General features: G+C 40.6%; 1 protein-coding gene across 1 annotated transcript in view; it reads right to left on the bottom strand.

Annotated features, from left to right (window-relative positions):
• Window positions 1-15,730, bottom strand: part of LOC139468313 (phospholipid-transporting ATPase ABCA3-like) — a 45,898-nt gene that overhangs the window by 27,050 nt on the left and 3,118 nt on the right. The window contains exons 2-7 of the mRNA XM_071250203.1: window positions 7,224-7,628; window positions 5,111-5,419; window positions 3,875-4,134; window positions 2,809-3,049; window positions 2,011-2,184; window positions 849-1,030 (exon numbers count right to left, since the gene is read on the bottom strand). Of these exons, the coding sequence (XP_071106304.1) occupies window positions 849-1,030; window positions 2,011-2,184; window positions 2,809-3,049; window positions 3,875-4,134; window positions 5,111-5,419; window positions 7,224-7,578 (1,521 nt within the window). The 5' untranslated portion in view covers window positions 7,579-7,628. The remainder of the gene's footprint in view (window positions 1-848; window positions 1,031-2,010; window positions 2,185-2,808; window positions 3,050-3,874; window positions 4,135-5,110; window positions 5,420-7,223; window positions 7,629-15,730) is intronic.

Below are 15,730 nucleotides of genomic sequence, written 5' to 3'. Positions count from 1 at the left end.
AGGTATCATAATAACATATAACAAACAGCAGGATGACAGTCTGCTTTATTCCCTGTTCCTGACAGCAGCCTTGTTCAATGTTACCAGTTAATACAGTCTTATATGTGGATGAATGGTGCAAGGTAATATGCTAGATTCAACACATTTACTAATTAAAAGAAATGAAGCTAGAAAACCAAATTTTCAAGGCTCAAAATATTACCTACATACATTTGTTGCAGAATCTTGAGCTGAATATGAGTAAGTTTTAAAGTATGGGAGTTGTATAATAGTGGGGCTCTGATGACTATGGCTCTTTATCAAGTATCAAGTGATACAAACCGAAATCTGTAAGAAATCAGTAGCCATGTAATCACAAGATGCAGTGCTAACACTTGTTGGTTGGTTTGTTGTTTAACGGCGCACTCAGCAATATTCCAGCTATATGACGGTGGTCTGTAAATAATCGAGTCTGGACCAGACAGTCCAGTGTTTGATATCATGAGCCATCGATCAAACACAATTGGGATCAATGACATGCATCAACCAAGTCAGCAAGTCTGACCACCCGATCCCGTTAGTCGCCTCTTCCAACAAGCATATTCGCCTTTTACGGCAAGCACTGGTTGCTGAAGACCTATTCTACCCCGGATCTTCACAGGCAGCGGTAGAAACTAACAGTTTCAGTCCACTAGTCCTTATAATGATAGCATATAGCAAAACCTTTAAAAATGTCAAAATTGTACTAGTCCTTAGGATACCTTTACTATTGGGCAGTTTGGCAAGGACTATAGGACTAGTGCCAATTTCTAACCCTAACAGGTCACTAACACATGTACCCCTGGTCAAAGTCTGTAAAGATCACCTACTGTCAGGAAAAAGTACCACTTCTGAGGGACTCCAAATTCTCCAGGGAAGACGGCTTCCACGTACCAGGCAATGGCACAGTAGAGAACAGAGTCGAACAACATCATCAGGAGAATGTGGAGCAGGGCGAAGTTGTCGTCTACGGACACACCCTGGTCCAGGTTGCTCCACTGGACTCCCGACCCTGGCATCAAACATTTACAGGTAACTACCACTAATACTGTATTTGACGTAATAAGCGCCCTGCTCTAATAAGCGCCAACGGCGATATTTGCTAATATATTGGCTAGTGAACAATTCATATTAGCACCCCTTCGGATTGATCAATGTACACAACACTTATTTATTCGCGTATAATACGCATTCGTGTGTTATATGCACCCTTAATTATGGGCAATTAATTTCTGAAAAAATATATCTGTCGTATATGCGGTCATGCTTTCAGCCAATTCTGGGAACATGTATCTCTCGAATATAAACATTTCAGGCTGTCATCATAAACCACAAAATTTATCTTTCAACTCTGTTAATATTCTAATAAGAGCCCCCTATTTCTAATTTTGAGAGCACACTGGGCGCTTATTACGTCGAATACGGTAGTGCTTCAGTCAATCAACCTCATTTCATGAATTCCTGTCTATGATTTCAATTTCATTGACCAACGTATCAAAACCATGAACCTTATTTGTTATCATTCCCATTCAGGGACAGACACAGTATTAAGATGTTTTTACATCGTAGGTGCCATACAGAGAAGACCTGGAGCAAATGTGTTCTGTAATTTCATTAGTAAACAAAATATGCTATGTTCAGCATTTATATCAACAATGACTGCATTAAACGTTTCTGTGAGAAACACCATCAGTTAAATCCAACATGGCATAATTCAAACGAGTGGTTTATGATCTAGTTACACTCGCCTCTTACTCAATGAAACAGATTGGTGGTGATGTCTTACTCTGCATACATAATTGGTCTAAATAAATATTCTGACAAACATAATTTGTCAAATAAAAATATTCTGACAAACATAATTTGTCTTATAAAAATATCCTGGCCAACATAATTTGTCTAATAAAAATATTGTTCGTAAAGTTTGTAAACCATAAAAGTTCTTCTAATCTACATCACCAAAGATGCAAAGACAAAGTAGATGACACTGACCTATGCCTTCAAACATGCCGATGACCTGACCGCCAAATGCCATGGCGACTTGGAAGTCAATACAGGCGGCCATCTTCTCCCCCCAAGTCATGGTATCGTACCGGTTCTGGATGAAGAAGTATGGGATGTAGGAGCAGAAGAACAGGATCCCTCCTGCCGCTGCTGCAGAGTTGGCTTGAACAAGGAACAAGGTCATTGTCAGGGACATGGAACAAGGCTACTGTCAGGGACATGGAACAAGGCTACTGTCAGGAACAGGGGACAATGCTACTGTCAGGAACAGGGAACAAGGCTACTGTCAGGAACAGGGGACAAGGCTACTGTCAGGAACAGGGGACAAGGCTACTGTCAGGAACAGGGGACAAGGCTACTGTCAGGGACATGGAACAAGGCTACTGTCTGGAACAGGGAACAAGGTTACTGTTTGGAACAGGGGACAAGGCTACTGTCAGGAACAGGGGACAAGGCTACTGTCAGGAACAGGGGACAAGGCTACTGTCAGGAACAGGGGACAAGGCTACTGTTTGGAACAGGGGACAAGGCTACTGTTTGGAACAGGGGACAAGGCTACTGTCAGGAACGGGTAATCGGACCGACCTTCTGCCATCCGGGCAGACACTCTATCCACTCATTACAAACATCTTGACCGTGATCATTAATTCCAAGATATGGCTTAATCGGCCTTGTGGTTTAAGAGGATTTGTTGAAAAAGCAGTGAAGCCAGAAAAACAAAGGTACATGAAGATAGAGGTCATATCTGGGTTAAAAATGAAACTCTGTAAATGTATGTCATATCACCTTTCTTGAAGAACACACTGACGGCAAAGCAGAAGCAGATGGCCGAGATGCAGTAGATGATGAGGAAGAGGAAGAGGATGAAGGGGTCCGTGTTGCCGATGACGTTCTCATGCTTGGGTCCGACACGGACGGAGAAGAAGATGGTCATCAGTATGATGGAGATGAGGGAGAAGAGGAGGTACTTGATGAACCAAGCCATCCAGTGCAGCCAGTTGCTCAGCCCCATCATCTTCATGGACTCCTGCACACAGAACAGCAGCAAGTTAGAGGGTGGTCTGAACAGGTGTAACACAGGAGTCTGAATAGGTCTGGATGGTCTGAACAGGTGATACACAGTAGTATGAACAACTGAACAGGTTGAACAAAGTAGTCTTGATGGTCTAAACAGGTGTTACAATCTGAATATGTCTGACAATAATATGTACATGTGTCAACTAGTAGTCTGAACAGGTCTTACAAAGTAGTCTGGCTGGTCTGAACAGGTCTTACAAAGTAGTCTGACTGGTCTGAACAGGTGTTACACAAGAGTCTGAACAGGTCTGGATGGTCTGAACAGTTGTTACAAAGTAGTCTGGTTGGTCTGAACAGGTGTTGCACAGTTGTCTGAACAGGTCTTACAAAGTAGTCTGGATGGTCTGAACAGGTCTTACAATGTAGTCTGGCTGGTCTGAACAGGTCTTACAAAGTAGTCTGGATGGTCTGAACAGGTGTTACACAAGAGTCTGAACAGGTCTGGATGGTCTGAACAGGTGTTACAAAGTAGTCTTGATGGTCTGAACAGGTGTTACAGTCTGAACATGTCTAATAATAATCTGAACAGGTGTTACACAGTAGTCTGACCATGTCTGGGACAGTCATCTGAACAGGCATAATACAATAACCTGTACCTTTCCCAACAAACTGCCCTGACCCTAAGACAGACAAAAATGTTCCATAGTGAAGGTGGAGAACTGTTAAAAATTCTAAACACAACTTGTATCTCATAAACTGCATCCTGCAGAAATCTGTTGCCTCTAACATATCATGTTCCGTTAGGTCTTAGTCTACAAATACATATGGACTTTGCCTTGAGCTTTCTCTCCTTCTCATGTACGACGTCCTTGACGATGCTGAGAGCAGTGATGATGAAGCTCAACATCAGGACCAGCGGGAACTGTTTCTGTATCACCAGCACGAACGGGTCGTCATTGTACGGTGGGTAGGGGTGACGGCGCACACTCATTTTTGTCATGTTGATTAGGTCTGAGGCTTCATCGGGTGCCAGTTCCTCAAATACAGCATAGCTAATGGCATTCTGCAGAGTCAAGAATCCCTCTCTTTGGTAACCTGGGCAAAGAACAGAAATGGATTTTTCGTATCTTTCCCCCTTTTTATGTGGTCATGGTTTTCAAACAAATAATATCAGAGCTAGATTCTAATCATGTTCATCCAAATCATTTTAAAGTTACAGTTTACTACTGGGCGATTTATTTCAATGATTGTCCATATTTTCTGCCATTTGCGTAAATTTGTGGTGCTTTACAATAGATACACTATGAATACACAATGCCATTTAGAAAGTGGCCAATTGTAACTAATGTTATATTTGGGATAACACTTTCTTAGTAAAGTACAGATTCTAGTACATTTTTGGGTTGAGTCCCGTGCGGGATTCGAACCCACACCTGCCAGGGGAGGCACCTAATCGCCAGCACACAAAGTCAGCGATCTAACCCACTCAGCCACTGAGCCTTCCACAAAAGTGAAAGTCTGACAACTGGTAGTCTAGATCACGTACTTTGAGTACCCCCCTGACAAGTGTAAATTGGCACGGCTCCCATGGCCGAAAGCTATGAATACACAATGCCATTTAGAAAGTGGCCAATTGTAACTAATGTTATATTTGGGATAACACTTTCTTAGTAAAGTACAGATTCTAGTACATTTTTGGGTTGAGTCCCGTACGGGATTCGAACCCACACCTGCCAGGGTGAGGCACCTAATCGCCAGCACGACTACCAGTTGTCGGACTTTCACTTTTGTGGAAGGCTCGGTGGCTGAGTGGGTTAGATCGCTGACTTTGTGTGCTGGCGATTATGTGCCTCACCCTGGCAGGTGTGGGTTCGAATCCCACACAGGACTCAACCCAAAAATGTACTAGAATCTGTACTTTACTAGTTATTATTACCATTCAAAAGCATGTCTTTACTGACATACTGCAAATGTATTTAAAAAGCAACAACCTAAAAAACAAACTACCTACACTAATTATAGATTAGCTGAAATAGGAAACATATTTTGTTACGGCGTGTAGGGGCCCTACCTGGCATGCCTCCACAAGAATGATTCTTTTCCCGCGGCCCTACTTTCTGGAACTGGGGATAGTTGGCCCGAGTCATCCATCGCGTGTCGGTATTGAAGGGGTTCAGAGAGGACTTCTGTTTCCCAGCATTCCTTGGGGAGGAACTGAGGCGAATTGTATACTCTATCTTGTGCGGGAGCTTGTCAACCCCAGAGTTTTTGTTGAAGCCGCTGAACACAATACCGCCCAGGTAATCTCGAGTGTTGTTGACTGTCCCATTGGCAAACATTAGGTAGGTGACCATATCACTTTCAGTAGCAAAGGAAGCATCTGAAACAGCAAGCAGTTAAATGATATTTCGAACTACTTTGGAATTGAAAAAAGGGACTACAAATCCAGGTGAACATGAGGACAAGGTCATTGATATCTCCCGCAATGCCAAATACTTGTTGTGGATAAACATATGAAACTAACTGCCATAAAACTAAAAAAATATTTGTTTAAAAAATCCCAAACTATCAAAGGCATCAGTTCATCACTAGACCTGTCTAAGTGCCAATTTGATGAAGAAATATCTACTATTCAAAATCTGCTGTGGAAACAATCACACCACCCATTTTCAGTCAAAGTTGTTGCTATGGAAACTAAAAAAAATGTTTAAATCTCAAACTATCAAAAAGCACCAGTTCACCACATGACCTTGTTGTGGATTCACATATGAAACTAATTGCCATAAAACTAGAAAAATATTTGTTTAAAAAGGCATCAGTTCACCACTAGACCATTGTAGATCTGTCTATGTGCCAAGTGTGTCAAAGTAATATTATACGGTTTTCAAGATCTGCTCCTGATCTGAGCACGACTGCCATTTTCAGTCAACGTCAAAGTTGCTGCCCGTGGAAACTTAACTTCAAACTAAAGTTCATTTTTAAGAAATCCCAAACTATCAAAAGGCACTCTATATACCAAGTTTGGTGAAGAAATAATCTACGGTTTTCAAAATCTACTCCGGAAACGACATCTTGCACAGACGGACAATGTCCACTTTAATACCACCCTGGGAAACACATTGAGGGGGATAAGAAATTACAGATTTTAAGAATATCATATAAATATTTTCATAACTGATGAATTTAGGGTAATAAAAAAATATCGAGAAGATGCTTGGATTGGCCAAAGAAAAACCTGATAACCTTGGTCAGTTGACAGGAACTGAGGCTAAGCTGTTAAAACTGCATGTTAAATCAACACGTTGGTAAAAATGACTACTGGGGCTTAAACATGTCTGAAACAGTCATCAGTCTTGATTCAGAACAAGTTTAACCATGGGAACACTGAAACCTGAAATCAGTAATGAATAATTCACACAATGATTTAGATTAATTACAAGGATTGGGACATGTCAGTAGCAAAGAGAAAGGGCAGTATTTAACCACTGTTTATTGTTTACGTCTGAAGAATCAACTTAAGATGTGTCAATATATATAATGACTATTTCACCATCCAAGTCTTGATGTGGAGCTCGATATTTTGGCACACAGCACATACCAATCTCAGCATTTTGTCTGTCATGGCATAACTACATTGGGTGTATTTGTTGTTAAACACCCACTCAGCAATATTACAGCTATATGACGGTGGCCTGTAAATAACTGCGTCTGGTCAAGAAAATCCAGTGAATAATATTGTGATCCGGTTGGTAAACAACTTGGATATCAACGTGGAGATTTCGGTCGACTGAAGGATTTGCAAAGCATGTGTACCGCCAACTGTGCATCAACAGATATTTCACGAATATTTTCATATTTTTAATGAAGGTGCTCAAGTGATTTGATGCACTTCGCAAAGTAAGGCCTGTTTTATTACAAAATAGATCTTGATTATCGATCAGATCAGCTTGATCGGGCGCCGTCATTTTGTTTGAAGCATTTGCAAGTGATATGTGAGGTGGAATCTGATAGGTCAGTAAGGAGGGACGTAGAAGGGACATAACTCTTAATAGCCACTGATAGCACTACAATCAAGCCTGGAAATTCCAGCCTAGTTCAGCAAGGGTGGACACGGGACTTTTATAGTCAGTTAACTCCCTTGCCTCGGAAAGATGCCAGTGCAAGGATAACCAGAAGATACCAACCTGCATTGACTCCAATTCTCTGTTCCACTGACTTCATGATCCTCTCCATGATGGGGTTGTTCGGACTATATGCAAGTTTCCTTGGCAAACTGGGTGAAAATGGTGCTGGTTTTGGCAACTGCTCAATATCACAAGCCAGCCATGACGTGGTATTGGTGATGGGTGTTCCATTTGTTATCTGTCTAATACCAATCAGTAATAAAGAAAATAGTGTTGGAAGTCCAATTTCCAGTGAGGTTCGAACTACAGATCGTTTTTGGATCAAATAATTCTTCCACAACAACAGCCGGAACTGTAACGCTTTCCCTGAGGCTTTGTGCTCCTCTGTTACTTCATAATTCTTGTGGGCAGGCATTGTTAGTTCTCAACCTGTTTCCGGTAAACCTGTTGAAGACTGCTTACATTCTGAAAGAAAGGAACGGATATCATCATCATCATCATCATCAATACAAACATCATCATTATATTCACCATCATCATCATCATCATCATCATCATCATCATCATCATCATCATTTCAATCACCATCTACATCATCATCAATACAATTATCATCATTATATTCACCATCATCAACATCATCATCACCATCTACATCATCGTTATCTACATCCACCAGGCAATGTCTGAATCCTATAAATAAAGTATGATGTCTGAATATTATTCACAATTAATGGACAACTATCACATAAACTGGAGGGATGGGAGGGTAGTCAGCAAAATATGATACCGTCCTAAAACCAATGAGTGCCCCCCCCCCCACCTCACACACACACACACACACACACACACACACACACACACACACACACACGCTCGCGCACCCTATCGTTCAGTCCCGGACCCTACCTTATGTGAAGACTTGTGAATCTTGACAAGAATCTATCCCTACAATATATTCATCATTAATCAAAGAATCCATGGTAACTGTAAATCCAAAAACTTCCCGGACTATATATATACTACTCAAAAGAAGGTAAAAAACACACAATTCTTTCAATTTACGATAGTTAATCTGTCATGGGATCGGGTGGTCAGGCTCGCTAAACTTGGTACATGCATGTCATTGTATCCCAATTGTGTAGATCGATGCTCATGATATCAATCACTGGATTGTCTGGTCCCAACTTGATTATTTACAGACTGCATTCATACAGGGGGAATATTGCTGAGTGTGGCGTTAAACAACAAACAAATCTTGTTGAAAAAGGCCAAATCAGAAGAATGTGGTTCCAATTAGAATTAATTTCAAAATACAGTCATGACCCTGGAACCATGTTGGAAAACTATCAGATAGGAAAGTAGTTTCATGTGTGCTCTTTGTTTTATCCCAAACAATACCACACTAAAACGTTGGCAGATTAAATTAGGGTCAATAGATAAATCGGAACATATTTCAGGCTTAACAATACATATTAATAGTCGATAACAGTTCATTAAACTATAAGTTTAACAATCTATCTGGATATTCAAAATTATGGATTAACAAATAATGTTCTCTACGGTCAGATCAAATAATTGACAAGACTAAGGAGGTGACAATGGTTTTAAGACCCTTATTTTTTTCCAAACAAATTACCAAAATTACCACAAAATGGCAATACACGCATAACCTTGTGCTAAATCATGAATGTCAATGAGCCGAACAAGTTGTAGATCAAGCTGATCTACTTTCACTTTGGGTACCATCATCTCAGACTGACTGACTGTCATGGTTACACCAAGAACAGTGGCTGCATTTGTTTCCCTGGAACCTGTTCCACAAAGCGATCTTAGTGCTAAGTTGGTCCTAAGTTGGTCCCATACTTTATCATAGGCTTACGATCAGCGTAGCAATAAGATCGCTCTGTGGAATGGGGCCCTGGCTCTTTCTTGAAAATTGCACCTCCATCTTAGAGTGAGTGAGTGAGTGGGTGTGGTTTTACGCCACTTTTAGCAATATTCCAGCAATATTGTACCCATGTCGGGAATGGAAACCGGGTCTTCGGCATGACGAGCGAATGCTTTAACCACTAGGCTACCCGACCACACACATACACACCCCCCCCCCCCCCTCTTAGAAAACAACCACACTTCTTCGCCCCACGTTTTTGGCAACTAAAACCAACATTGCATGCACTGTGATATTTACTGTGATATAAATCACTGGCAGGGCTGGGGCAATACACCAATGTTGCGATCCGATACGTATCACAATACTTGCATGTCCTCTTATCTGTGGTCTGTAAGCCATCTTTTTCATAGACAGGATGGCCAAATACCTGGCACACTGACGATTTACAGTTGGCAGTTTTAGGTATGGCACAATGGATGAAAATATTTATGTTAAACAGTTGACAATGGTTAAAGAAAACACTGAAGGTAAGAATCAATATTTTTTAATGAGTGTCAGACTGAGATCGATACTTGTATCAAGAAGACGTATCGTCCCACCACTAATCACCAGTCTTGTTTAACGCTGCACTATTCCAGCTATATGACAGCGGTCTGTAAATATGAAGTCTGGACCAGACAATCCAGTGATTGACATCATTAGCATCGATCAATGCAACTGGAATGTGATGACATGCATCAACCAAGTCAGGGTGCCTGACCACCCAATCCCAATCGCCTCATACAAGCATAGTCGCCTTTTACGACAAGCATAGTCGCCTTTTACGACAAGCATAGTCGCCTTTTACGGCAATCATAGTCGCCTTTTACGACAAGCATAGTCGCCTTTTACGGCAAGCATAGTCGCCTTTTAAGACAAGCATAGTCGCCTCTAACGGCAAGCATAGTTGCCTTTTACGACAAGCATAGTCGCCTTTAAGGGCAAGCATAGTCGCCTTTTACGACAAACATAGTCGCCTTTTACGGCAAGCATAGTCGCCTTTTACGACAAGCATAGTCGCCTTATACGGCAAGCATGGGTTGCTGAAGGCCTATTATTCTACCCTGGATCTGCACAGGTCATTCGAGCTAATAAGAATGTACAACGATTCAAAAGTTCTCATGAACATGACAAATGAATGAAAATCTGTGACCAGTCCAAAGCAAATTTAAAAACTAATATTGTAGAATTGACACATTCAATGTGTGACTCTCGATACACAGTACTGTTAGTTCATGCTGTCCGACGGGAGGTGATGGCAAAAACCTGGACCAAGCAATATAAAGAATGCCTTGTCGGTACATATCTACTGTAGTAACACATGCCATGGCAAGTAGAGCTGACTTACCAATACATGATCTGTCTGGTAGTGTACTGGGTGCACCTAGCTCGTCCCAGCCACACACACAGTGACAAAGTCCACCCATGTATGTTGAAACACTTGGTGATAAGGGTACTTACATAAATTAGTGACATGTTTGCTTCATCAAACAGGCCCTGATTCGAAAGGTTGTTGACAAACTTTGATATGGTATTTTTTGGATGTTGACCTAATTTAAGGTGAGGTGAGGTGAAATTGGGTTTAACGTCGCGTCCAAGATTATTGCACTTATATAGCGACGTGCATGTGTGTGTGTGGCTGCTTGTACTAGTCTGGACTGATGCCGATATATAGTGCTAGCTCACTGAGATACCATGCCGCAGTTTAACACGAATACCTCACTCAGACACAGTATACTGACTCCGAGCTGACCAGTCCTTGTTTTAGCCCCTTAATGCCGAGCGCCAGACAGGGTAACAACAAGTACAATCTTTTAACGTCTTTTTGTATGACGCAGCCCGGGATCGAACCCTGGACCTTCCTCTCTCCGGGCGGTCCACCTAATTTAAGATACATAAACCAAATTTTAAGACATTTATTATATTATTATTAATAATATAATAATATTATTAATAATATAATACAATATTATTCCCCCAGTCAGTGGTGATGTGATGTTGATTGTTGTTGAACGCCGCACTCAGCAATATTTCAGCTATTTTGCAGCGGTTTGTAAATAATCAAGTCTGGACCAGACAATCCTGTGGTTGACATCATAAGCCCTGATCCATGCATTTGGAATATGATGACGTGCATGGGCGGATACAGAGGGGGGGTGCGCACCACCCCTTTTTATTTCGAAAAAAATCTTTATTTCTGTATAAATTACCACCAAAGACAAGAAATAGATCTTAATTGTGCACCCCCCCGTTTTCAAAAAAGCTGTATTCGCCCATGACGTGCATCAACAAAGTCAGTGAGCCTGACCACCTGATCCCTTTCATCGCCTCTTACGACAAGCAAAGTTGTCTTTTATGGCAAGCATGGGTTGCCTATTCTAACCCGGATCTTCACGCCACGGTCAATGGATCAGTGTGCACTCGATCTTCATTCTCAGCTCCCTGGGGATCATACAACACAAGCTGGCTCTGAGGCATTGGAAAATTAACAGTCACATTAACAGTATTTACCTACCAAAAATCATGTACAGTGTGACCCTGTAAACACAGACACCTTCCTTCCGGGCAACAGTTTATAGAGTTGAACCAAGCAGAGAAAGTGAGGCGTGCTGCTTTTCAGTGCTAGCCACCATCACCAATGACACAAGCCGTTTCTCAGAAACCTTGCCCCACTGAAGTGAGACGGACAAAGAGGCGGACGGGAGATGGAAGTCATCACTATATACCTCTCCTCCCACTACCTCCAGTATCGAGTTGCCAATCAAGACCACAGCATGACGTTCGTTATCATTACCAGCTGATGGGCAGTGTCCCAACAGAAAACTCAGCAAGACTTCTAGTTTCACACAATGCTCACATCTGTCAGCTAAACGACTCTAACATAACATTGTACATTCTGTTTTAGTGCTTAAGCAATTCTAGTTCTCCAGACCAAATGATGATAAATAAACGAGCACACAGTCGAGACCCAGCCAGATTGTCAAAAGTGTGAATAGACAATGCCTTTAAGAAGGTGGTCAAAAACCATCATACATGTCAAAAGAACCTCCAGTTTTTCATAGTTATCCGGTTTCTACTAAACAAGATTTTACTGCACTGCTGAAACAGCATAATATATTTTCAAAAGTAAACAGTGTGACTTTGAGAATGAAAACAAGGCCTGTCATCATTAACATTGCACACAATCTCCACAACAACAATAATAATAATGTAAGTCACTTTTTTCAGGCCATAACATGAATGATTCAAATGTAATAGAAATAAATTCATTGAGTTTCGTCAATAATTTATTTCCAAATCAACAATTCAATTTGCATTCATTGTACTGATATTTAATTGATGCACTGAAGGTGAAACAGATGTTACAACTGGAGAATTTTTATTGGCCTCAATGAAATTTAAATACAAATCATCAATAAAACAGTAATTGATTTTATATCCTGTACTTAATATTTATAAATGCTGTCATTGACTCTCACATTGCTGATTAAACAGCTATTTCTATAAGCATACCTTAAAATGTAAACTTCTTCTCGCCTGATATGCAGAAAGTTGATGAAAATACAGAGGTTGAAAAAATAACCGAAGACAGACACTGGCCATCACATGATTTGTATATTGCGCTTGAAAACACCAAGTTTGGTCAAAACTGGGATATCCATGTTTGGAATAGCCAGACATGAGTGTTTGGAATAGCCAGACATGAGTGTTTGGAATAGCCAGACATGAGTGTTTGGAATAGCCAGACATGAGTGTTTGGAATAGCCTGACATGAGTGTTTGGAATAGCCAGACATGACTATTTGGAATAGCCAGACATGAATGTTTGGAATAGCCAGACATGAGTGTTTGGAATAGCCAGACATGAGTGTTTGGAATAGCCAGACATGAGTGTTTGGAATAGCTTGACATTGGTTTTCAGCCAGGCCGATAAGGGCAAAAAGGTCAAATATGTTGACAATGTAAAATATCAATCTGAAAACATTGTGCTAGATGACAAAAACTTGTCTTCACAAATGAATATGATTCAAATGAAAGGTTTGATGTTTGTATTTTTTTACTACTTCCACATTCCTGGGGAAACCCCTGGGAATTCCCTAGCACAAAAACATACATAAGCATTCTTTCTGATCATTTAGAACCTTTAATCTTTGTCTCATTTCAGTATACATTGAGAAATGTCAGAGAGCTTGACTGCTTGATTGTTCACGAACAATCTCATTAAAGTCAGATATAGGTTCTTGCTGCCGCTTAACAAAGATCTAAGGACTACCTATTACGGGTCACATCAGAACAACCTCAAGCAAGCTCTGATGTTCACACAGTTCGGCCTTCACTCTAAGAAGGTTCATACTTCAATAAACTCACACCAAGTGAAAGTCAATTCTTAAATATACTCTTATGGCTTTAATTTATAGCATTGTTTAATACATTGCTGAAAAGCACTGACAGTGGCTTCGTTATATTAGTTTGAATATCTTACAAACTGAAATAAATATTTCCATATTTGAAATATGAATTAGAATCATTTCATGTTATGAAATAAATGGCCATTATTTTTATTATTCTTTGGATATTTTATTGAAAACCAATATTCCAAATTTACACTTGCTTTTATTTTACCAACATGTTATATATGCAAAATTATTTCAGGATTACTGAAGTGTTTAAAAAAAAAACTTATATAAAACTAATGATCGATGTACAATCTGACATGAATATTTCACCAAATCATTCAGTCAATGAGATGTAGCGACATTCCTTGCATAATGAATCTAGTACCATGTCCCGTGAATACCGTACAGTCTAGGTGACTACACAGTCTTGTGTCTTGTTATCAGTCGTACTGAACTACATAGCCTCAAGCTTACTTACATTTAGAAAAGTCATGCTTGATTAATGACTGGCAACTTTTTACAGTGAAACTACAAATTGGAAAGAACACAAGCACCAAAAAGATGAGTTCACTACAAACCTACTTTCAGGGGGCAGTATTAAATATGTGTCAAATATACTGTAAACCATGGTTATAACAAACTCAAAGGGGCCACTTATTTTAGTTTGTTATAACCGTAGTTCATTATAAGCATATATATATGGGATATACACAGAAAATGCCCAGGACCAAAGACAGCATGATATATCCGTCAGTTTGTTACAAGGGTGTCCATTATAAACATAGTTCCCTGTATGTCACATGTATGTTAGACACTGAACTGGTTACCTACTCCGATAAGACTTACATGCTTAATTCAAGGGTTTACATGCTGTTTTAGGTAGGGATCCCGAAAATATGTTTTTGCCAATCGGATATTTGTATTTTGGCCACACCCACCTCATATCTGAGGTGCTGGATGTTCATTCATGAATAAAAAGAATAAACTCAAGTGTCACTTTCATAACATATATACAAGATAAATATACGATTTATTAAAAATCCAACGACACATAGATCTGATATATACAATTTCAACTTATCGGGATCCTGGTTTTATTAACTTGGCTATTGAATGGTTTCCACTGTATAACTGTCGGTTGTGTCTAGCCTTCCTGAGTTGCATATACGGATAAGTCTGTCTAGTGTCTCCATCGTTAATCTACATCTCAGTCTCGTCTTAATGAGGTTTTGTTTTTAGGATCAATCTGGGTAGATCGAAAAAGGAATAAAAAGTGAAACTGAGTTTCTGAATATTTTCATATAACTTTATTTCATCTGTCATGACAACGTTTGGATCAGACTGTTTAGTGGGAACATAATAATGACTGAAACTTGTATTTGTGGTTTTAGTTTAAGACGAACTTAGCAATAAGCCCTATCCATTTGACAGTGGTCAGTAAATAATTAAGTCTGGACCAGACAATCCAGTAATGTCGTACGCAACAATCCATTCAGTCGGGGTACGATAACCATGAAAACACACTATCAACCAAGTCACTGAGTCTGACCATCCAATCCGTATGGTAGCTTCCTACAACCGTCCTATGTTGCTGGGGACCTGTTCTAACCTGTTCTTTCCACAGGGAAGTGTGTCTGTCTGTCCGCATATGTGTCCATGTGTGTGTGTCTGTCTGTGTGCGTGAATGTCTATCGGTGTGTGTGTCTCTGTGTGTGCATGCATGCGTATGTCTGTGTGTGTGTGTGTGTGTGTTTGAATGCGTATCTGTCTGAGCCTGTGTGTCTGTGTCTGTCTCAGCCTGTGTGTGTGTGTTTGAATGTGTGTCTGTCTCAGCCTGTGTGTGTCGGTGTGTGTGTCTGTCTCAGCCTGTGTGTGTCTGTCTCAGCCTGTGTGTCTGTGTGTGTGTCTGTCTCACCCTGTGTGTGTTTGTGTGTATGTCTGTGTGTGTGTCTGTCTCAGCCTGTGTGTGTTTGTGTGTATGTCTGTGTGTGTGTCTGTCTCAGCCTGTGTGTGTTTGTGTGTATGTCTGTGTGTGTGTCTGTCTCAGCCTGTGTGTGTTTGTGTGTATGTCTGTGTGTGTGTCTGTCTCAGCCTGTGTGTGTTTGTGTGTTTGTGTGTTTGTGTGTGTGTCTGTGTGTGTGTGTGTGTGTGTGTGTGTGTGTGTGTGTGTGTGTGTGTGTGTGTGTGTGTGTGTGTGTGTGTGTGTGTGTGTGTGTGTGTCTGTCTGTCTCAGCCCGA

The sequence above is a fragment of the Haliotis cracherodii genome, unplaced genomic scaffold (genome assembly GCF_022045235.1).
Source record: "Haliotis cracherodii isolate W230 unplaced genomic scaffold, xgHalCrac1.p SCAF_2, whole genome shotgun sequence".
Taxonomy (NCBI): Eukaryota; Metazoa; Mollusca; class Gastropoda; order Lepetellida; family Haliotidae; genus Haliotis; species Haliotis cracherodii.
Note: the sequence above shows the minus strand (reverse complement) of the source record. Positions and strands in the feature narration are given on the sequence as shown.